Source organism: Pseudonaja textilis, chromosome 2, assembly GCF_049901715.1.
Source record: "Pseudonaja textilis isolate UNSWEBS1 chromosome 2, rPseTex1.2, whole genome shotgun sequence".
Classification (NCBI taxonomy): domain Eukaryota; kingdom Metazoa; phylum Chordata; class Lepidosauria; order Squamata; family Elapidae; genus Pseudonaja; species Pseudonaja textilis.
In genome coordinates, this window is record NC_141991.1 from 113,877,427 (window position 1) to 113,886,566 (window position 9,140).

The 9,140-nt window shown below is 36.7% G+C and overlaps 1 protein-coding gene across 1 annotated transcript in view; it reads right to left on the reverse strand.

Annotated features, from left to right (window-relative positions):
* Nucleotides 1–5,965, reverse strand: part of NPLOC4 (NPL4 homolog, ubiquitin recognition factor) — a 49,555-nt gene extending 43,590 nt beyond the window's left edge. Inside the window, exons 1-2 of the mRNA XM_026701752.2 lie at nt 5,824–5,965; nt 2,350–2,430 (exon numbers count right to left, since the gene is read on the reverse strand). Of these exons, the coding sequence (XP_026557537.1) occupies nt 2,350–2,430; nt 5,824–5,838 (96 nt within the window). The 5' untranslated portion in view covers nt 5,839–5,965. The remainder of the gene's footprint in view (nt 1–2,349; nt 2,431–5,823) is intronic.
* Between the last annotated feature and the right edge of the window lie 3,175 nt (nt 5,966–9,140).

Below are 9,140 nucleotides of genomic sequence, written 5' to 3' on the forward strand. Positions count from 1 at the left end.
TTTTGGATAGAAATCAAGATAAAAAGCATCTTATTCTGGCTGTAAATATTATGAAAGGATTAACATAATTGATCATATTTACATTTTAACAGCTACTCAAAGAATCTACATTTGAATTATTTGTTCACATTTAAATCAAGGCTCTATGAAGATGGATTTTAGAAACTAAGCCTGATTGCTAATGTTAAATGATTAACTAATTTAATCCATTTGTGGAGGAAAATATATTGCTTCAACCAGATTAATCAAATCACCAGCTGAAACTGGTAGAAAAGTGGGGGGCAAACAAACCTAACATCTTTCAATATTTTCTCTCTCTCTAGTTTAATACAGAAGGAAATTAGTAAGAACTTTCACTGCTTCACAGTATATCCAAATACATACAGTATACAACCTCATTAAAGCTAATAAGGTATTTATAAATTGGACATCCAAATAAGTGACATTAAGCTGAAATATGGCTATCAATACAGTTTTGAAATTTGTTCTCTGTAGAAACTCATCTGGCTCTTTTGCATAAATGTACTCCTTCTATTTTAGGATTCAACAACTCCTAGAGAGAGCATGGCCAGCCTGAGCAAAATTTATGCTTGCCATAATCCTATCCACACACAACAGGGATGAAATCTTTGAACAGAACCTGGAGCTCAGGACCCAACATCTTGAATTAGGTGAAGTGTCTTTTCTACATCAGAAGAATATGGGCTCTTCCTCACTGTAAACATTTTCAACTTCTCACGTTTTCATTTTAAACTTCTGTTTAGTGTAGAATCAGGAGGAGCCTTGCTACTAAAGCTGTACAGGTAGTCAATTTACAACAATTCATTTAATGACCATTCAAAATTACAACAGCACTGAAAAAAAGTGACTTATGACCAGTATTCCCACTTACAACCGTTGCAGCATCCCCATGGTAAGATAATCAAAATTCAAATACATGGCAACTGGCTCATATTTATGACAATTGCAGGGTCCCATGGTCATGTGATCACCTTTTGTGAACTTCTGGTAAGCAAATGGAAAAGCCAGATTCACTTAACAGCCGTGTTACTAATTTAACAACTAAAGTGATTCACTTAAAAACTGTGGCAAGAAAGGTTGTAAAATGGGACAAAATTCACAACAAATGTCTCACTTAGCAACAAAATTTGTGGTCATAAGTCAAGGACTACCTGTATTTCTTTTTTAATTTATAACTACACCATGATTTTGAGCTATTTTATTGAAATGAACATGGACATTACTTTGAAAGTAGTGCTTAAAAGTTATGTGTGTTTAAAAGTACAATTACTTTTTCAATAAAAAATTATGGTATATGCTGTATTGGTTACTTAGATTCTTAAATAAGTTGTCAATGTTTTTGTTTTTAGTATTTCTTCAGCTTGGTTGCAAAATTTGCTTATTTTCACCCTGCTTGCTGATTTAATATGATGAAACCATCAATGCATGATGTGACAAGGGGGTATGTCCTTCAGCCATTTTTCAGAGAGCCTATTTTCAGCTCAGAGTGAATGACTGGCCTACAGACACCCAATTGGCTTCTATGCCTAAGGGAGGATTAGAACCAGAGTCTCACTGCACCTAATCCAGTACCTTAATCAGATATATGACACAGGCTCTCACTACATAAGTAGTCAATAATTATTGTACAGTAGGTCTATCTGTACATTTCTCAAAATTAGGAATTAAATTCTGCAGTATGTAATATAATCCTATTCCTACTACATATGCTTATGAGTGCAGATAGGGATTCTGAATAAACTAACATGGCAATTCTGAATTGCAATAATTGTTTTTCATTCTGCTCACTTTACCTTTACTCATCTTACTGGTCTCTCAACATGGAGACCAACTTTTTTGCTCTGCAACACCTGACTGGCAGATGCTATAATTCATCACACCAGATCTTTTCCCATCAAACATTTTAAAACAATCCTTCAGCAGAAATACATTGCAACGTGTCAGGACAAGTTCAAAACAGAGCCTAACACAATATTCTCTAGACATTCATACCACAATTGAACACTGCATTCAGATGTAAACGCTACAATGTGACCCCTCCCCAACCTATTGTTTTGCAATTTTATCTGATGAAGATATTCAGAGAGATTTGCACTATTTGGTCAGCCTGATTTGGGCTAATAAAAGCAGCGTCAATAGATTCTGGAATTTCTTTGCTCTTTGAATTCAGGTAAATCTTCATTGAAAATTCAAAGTGAAAATGCATCACCAAAAGTTTCCATGAAAAACTAAACAGTATAGATGCATGGGCTGGCTTATTCAACCAATGCGAGATGAGCTTGTATTACTATCTTAGGGTAGCCCCCAAATATGTCAAAACCAGAATACCTTTTTTAGAAATGTTGCAGCAGTTTCTCGTTTTGTTGCAGTAATACGTTTTACTCCTTCTGGTGACTGGACACGGATTATCTATAAGGAATTTTAGAGATTTGGGAAAAAATTAAACAAAAATAACTTTAAAATAATGTCCATCAAATTTTCATGATTAAGGCAAAAAAAGATCATAGATAGAAGTCTGACTCTAGAATATGTGAGAGATGTAACATTTCATGAATATTTTTAACATATAAAAATTAGTTTTTGTCAAAAATATATAGATAGCCAAAGTAAGGAACTTAATAGCTAAGTACAATAATTTAAGTACATGGATGTACTTAACTATTAATTTCATTGCTTTGGCTAGCTATAAATAATATTAGAAAAACATAAGAGTAAATTTTAAGTTTTTAAGTTACAAATTGCAGAGCTTTAATTCAGGCTTATAAAGAAAATTCATGAGCTTTTCAGACTGTTAGAAGAATATTATATCACGCTGCATCATTAATTGCTAGCAAGCTTCATTTTAAAGGAACATTATCATCCATCTTCATTAAAATGAAAAGTCACACCAATTCTGTGAGATACACAGGGACACAGGAACAATAGCGGCTATTTATTGAGGAAGTCAAGCTCAGCTTTGATAAGTGACTAACTTGTTTTTGGCAACATTTAGCACTAAACACTATATCTTCTTATGGAATTTTAAAAGATAGATAAGCTGCATTAATGTGCACAACCTTACATCCTTTGCTATGCCACTGCTCAGAGTTCAAATCTATAGTTGAAAGATGAGGTAATTTAAAGGCAGATTTTACAGATTAATTGGTGCTAACTTCACTTCAATGTAAGAATTAAATATGGTGGAAATTCATACATGCTAATGTCCTATAAAATATTTGAAACAATCATATTTTTTAATATGATAGCTTTCCAACGTATCTCCAGAAAAATGTAATAATGCAAAGAAGCAATTCTATATGGCTTTCTTGATAATTCTATTACAATAAACATAGGTAATTTCAGATTGAATATGAACTGGATTTGACTACACTGCAGCACAGCACCATTGTGAAGCAATTCTTTCTTTAAAAAGTAAAGATGCTCTTGTATTGAGCTTAACTTCTTTGCCTCAAAGTGCTGATTCCATAATTCCAGCAAGGAGTCCACCTGGAGATACAGCTAAATGACTAATCCTAAAACCATGCCAAACCATTAATTATATCCTTGAACAATGTCCAAATCTTAAAATATCATTAAAACTAGATAATATATGTGTGTGCACGAACACACATCCACTTTCTATTCAGGAGGAAGCTGTATTTTTTAAAATAGGAACATTTAAATGTTTGGTATATAATAAAAAAAAACTACTTTAAAGAAAAGCTGATAGACTGCAATTTCCAGATGTGGATGTGCAGATATTTACCAACTGGTACCTCAGGAGATATTCCAAAAAATAGACACTACTAACCATGAAACCTGAAAAATGTCATTTATAAAATTGAATTTTGCAACAGTGATGTTTTGGAACTATAGTAAGTAATAAAATTACTTTTTTTCTTAAAATTTGGAGAAAAATAGCAAATAGTATTTATTTCAAAATTATATAATCTCCCATAGTTTTATTTTGAAATGTGCAATAGTCCATTACATATTTATGTAACTATACATACCATGGTTATTGGCAGTTTAAAATAAATTTTATTTATTATTAAAATTAATAAATAAAATTGAAAATTTAGTACAAACTTGGCTAATAAAGAAATCAGATATAATTTGAATGGATGTATAAGTGGCTTAAAAGGATACTACATGGATATCCTATTTTAAAAGGAAAGTAAAGATTCTGTAAAGCACTGTATCAAAATACTGATTAAATTCAACTAAAAGCAGAATTTAAATCAAACTGATTCATATTATACCCTAGCTTCTAAGATTGAAGGATACAGATTACCAGTCAACAGTTGCTCAAGTTGCCTGAAATTTGCAATATATAACTAATTGTATCAATGTGACCTAAATACAACATAGCCAATACTAAAACCAAATATGTTGACATTATAAAACAAGGCATATTGACCTAAATTTATTAAAACTTGTGCTGTCCAATGTTATGAAATATTATACAAACTTAGCTGCCAAAAGAAAATTTTAAAATTTGGATTGGTCCTGCTATTCATAACATATTTTTCTGTCTATTTCTTTATTAAAATAAAATCTGCTAGAAAAGAAAGATGAAAGTGCAACATGCTTTTAACCGTGGTAGGACCTGCTTACTCTTCAGTATGCCTTAAACTTTCTCACTGATCATAAAGGACAGGGAAGTTTTTCACCTTTGTCAATTCAGGTAAGAAAAACAGTGTAATACTTTTTAAATGCCATTAATATAAATCAAGTATTGAAGTATTTCTAGCATAGTCAAAGCTTCACTTATTTACTGAGTATTTTCGTACTGTCAAAAACCCAAAACAAGTGATCCACCAGGATACATACAGGATACATATGCTATCTGGCATGCAAGTACAATAATTAAGGAAAAGTGGGCAGGAAGTCATATACCCTATGGATGTAACTATCTTAATTTCTTTCAAGTAATGTTAGTATTGAACCTAGATCCAAAATAATTAGGGGTTGGTTGAAAGGGAAAAATTCAGAGTTAGAGAAACTTTGTCAGCTTTTCCAAGTTTTTGTTGCCTTCTAGATGTATTAGACTACAACTCCTACAAACATATCATCTTGGGATTACAGGAAAAGTAGTCCAGTATTTCAAGACACTCTTTAGAGATAGATTCTTATTCTATGTATCATGAATTTTGTGCCAAATCCTCTGCTTTTAATTTTCGAACTCTTTGCATATATCCTGTCCTAAGAGCTCAAATGTTAAGTCAGTCCAATTTGCTGGACATATACACACATTTTCTTCAGAGAATTTGGGAGATTTTGCTTTTGAAAATTGTTCATTTCTGGTCCATCTTGCCCAGTCACACTACTTTTTTGGGGGGGAGGGGGAGGAGGAAAAGAAATATATTACGAAACTGGCTTGAGAGCTCCGAGGTGCTGAGTTCTTCCCCTCTGGAAAGAAGCCGATATTTTAACACTCAATGAAGGTGTTTTTTTTTGGGGGGGGGACTATCTTCAGTTGCAGCAGCTCCCCCACCCACTCTCTTTCAGGGAGGTCCCCGCGATCCCCCTGCTCTCCCTCAAACCTGGCAAGGGAGACAGGACAGGAAAATTAACCCCACCGCGGGATGGTGCCTCCCACCTTCCCAGGACAGAGCTGTCAAGACCCCAGCCGAGCAGGCGCTGGGGAAGCCCAGGGAAAGCTCTGAGCGCGGCGCCACCCCTTATTCCCCCCGCCTCACAATGACAAAGACCGGAGGGAGGGAAACCCTCCCCCACCCCCGGGCTGAGAGAAGACAGGAGGAAGACGCCCCTCCCTTCTTCCCCTCCCCAGCTTCGTCCCCCTCAACGAACCGAACTTACAATGGTCTCCGCCATATCCTTGCCGCCGTTCCGACCCTCGTCCTGCCCCGGCTCCGGCAGCTCCGCCTCTTTCCCGCCCTCTCCGCTGCTCGTGCGCCGCCAATACTGCCGCGTCACCGTTCCCGCCCGGTAGCGCAGGAGAAGCAACAAGGTTCCGGGTAGAAAAGGTCCGCCCCGAAGAAGACGCAGCCTTCGACCCTCTCTTTCCTTTCCTTTCCCCGTTCGCTGGCTCCGCCTAGTGGCTTCAGGTTTAATCCGAGAGAGAGAGAGAGAGAGAGAATTTTTTCCCGATGGGGTCCGTGCGGGAGGCGCGTCTCTGCGCAAAAAGATTGGGAAGGTAGCAGCCTAGTTCGTACGGCACAAAAAGCCGCAAAGACTTTGAGTCTGCGGTTAAGGAAAGCGAATCTCTCACTTGCCAAACTTTTACAATCCACAAAGTTGCTTTAAAGAGAGTGCCTGAGATGGGTGCCGGCTGTAGAAAGTCAGCACCCACCCACCCACCCTCCTAGAGAATGAAATATTTTGAGGATATTATATTTCCCCAAAGGAGAAATGGAGCTTCCTGCATAGTAAAACAGCAGATGCAAGAAGTATTTAGAAATTTGATATTTGTGCCCATTAAGAAATCTATTCATAAACATTTTCAGCTCCAAGGTGTTGGGATTAAGAACAGGGCAGGACATTTTCGGACATAATAGGATTAACCCACCATTATTTAGCAAAAGACACGAGCCCCTTCATTGCACAACCCCCAGAACAGTTCAAACTTCAAAGTTACAGAAACCTATAAAGATCCATCCACTCATTCAACCATTTGGTTAGCTATCCCAGAACCTCACTGTGTGTGTGTGTGTTGGTTTAGCTCTCAATAAACAGTCTTTCCAATCAGCCTCCATGTTATTTCCAGCGTCTTTTTCTCAGCTTGGAACTGAACCAGATAGATTTTCCTTCCAACACTACTCTCTGCTCAAAACTCATTGTTTACATGCTCATAATCTTACTTGAAATAATTAGTTGGGTCAAATTTGAATGTCGAACTAAAAAGTTTTGCTTTTAGATTAACAGAGTTGGAAGGGATCTTGTAGGTCATCTAGTTCAACCCTCCCATCCTAGCAGGAGACTCTACAGCATTTCTGATAGATAGCAATCCAGTCTCTTCTTGAAAGCTTCTAGTGATGAAGCTCCCACAATTTCTGAAAGCAAGCTGCTCCTTGGTTGATTGCTCTCACTCAGAAAATGTCTCTTTATTTCTATGTTGGATCTCTGCTTGTTCAGTTTCCATCCATTATTCCTTATCTGGCCTTCAGGTGCCTTGAAAAATAATTTGACCTCCTCCTCTTTGTGGCAGCCCCTCAAATACTAGAACAATGCTATCATGTCTCCCCTGGTCCTTCTCTAGTCCTTCTTTGCTTTGATGTGGTTTGGTGAATAAGCTACAATCAAGCCAGACCATGTTTTGTCATATTATAGAGATCAATCCTTCCTTATAAGATTGTCAGAATTATGTATGAGTTATCTTAGTAAGCCATATTATTTTTTCATTCTGTTATGATAAATGTATTTAGCTTTTTTAGCTTGCGACTGATTTATGACTCATGTTTATAATTCAGGTTGTAATGTGAACCTAGCTAATACATAGTGTGTCAACAAACTATGATTAAGGCAAAAGGTTAATGTGATGTATGAGCCTGGCTATTTTAATTTCAGATTTCTTGGATACTTTTAGCACTCTTTGAAAATGAAGTTATGTCATATCTAGATAGAATTGTTTTAAATTTAGATTGTTTTCCTCCCGTGTGTTAAGAGTGAAATTGCTACATTAATAAGGGAAATATAAAGTTAACATTACTTTTTATTTGTGTGTGGCTTGCTATACATATTTAGGTAAGCCATAGTATGCTTGATCAGAAGCATTGTATAAAACATAAACATCATAAGCCATTGTTTGCAAATCATTATGGCACATTGCTTATTAAGCCCAAAATGAAAAAGCCCACATGTGATAGGTGAATGTTAATAACTATTACTGTAAGAAGAAACACTGATCAAAGCATGCATTTGCAACACACTTTCATTCTGACAAAAAATTGAATGTTGTTCCAAATCATTTTTCAAACTATTCTTTGGAACATTACAGTTATGATATACAGTAATACCAATATGTTGTAACTGATTCATGATAAAATTTCACCTGATAAAATTTCACTAAACAATTTTATAGCCGTGGTATATAATATAGGCAACTCGTATATTGCAATTGTAGTTGCAGACTAATTAAACTGATCTAGTTCCAGGTAAATGTGTTTGAATTATCCATTTGTATTGGTTCCTCTCTGCAAAAGTTTAGCAGATTCAGGATTGTGTTTCTATACACACCTATCTGCAAATACTATATATGCCCTCTTGTGCATATCCCAAAACTTATCATTTTTAATGTACATGTCAATAGTAGGCAATCACAATGTATTGTATGCACTACACATCATAATCTCCTGGATTGTGTAGGTATGGAGAAGGTTATCTTGGTTTTTGGTGATGCTGCATAGCCTTGTACATATTCAATCCAATACAGTATTTAGTTTAAAATTACTGTAATTGTAAGGTTTTTAAAAACCATGTTTTATATAATACACCAGGGGTGTCAAACTTAAGGCCTGCGGCTGGATCCGGCCCACGGGGTGCTTAAATCTGGCCTGTAGGGCTGGCCTGGAAATAGCAAAGGACCGGCCCACGGTGCCACTGGCAGCCAAAACAAGGTGAGGGTGGAGCTACATGCAGCCCTCTGTGGCCCATTTTCAGCCTGGACAACCTCCTACAGCACTTTGTGGGCCCAAACAGGCCGGGTGCCTTGTTTTGGTCCACAGAGTGCTGTAGGAGACCTTCCATGTCAAAAACCTGGTGTGCGAGGGCTGCATGTGGCCCCATATGCCCCCATTTTGTCCAGCAGAGTGTTGCAGGAGGCGTCCATCCCGTCTCCCATGACCCAGCCAGCTGGCCTGCAGAGGAAAACTACAATGCTTATCTGGCCCTCAAAGAAATCCAGTTTGACTTTGACACCCCCATAATATACCTCTTGATAACAAGATTAAACATTATTATTACTTTAGAGATAGGAAACCAAGGGTGAGGGAGAATGGGTTCATTTCAACCATGGAGAAAATTTACAAATGAGTTTGGAAATTCCCATCTATATCCATATTTACTAAGTGGATTGAGGCCAGATACTCTACAATTTGTACACACTCCCTTTTTGATATTAAATGTGCCTCTTGTTCACAATATACTTTTTATCTTGATATTTGTTACAGAAGGCCTTA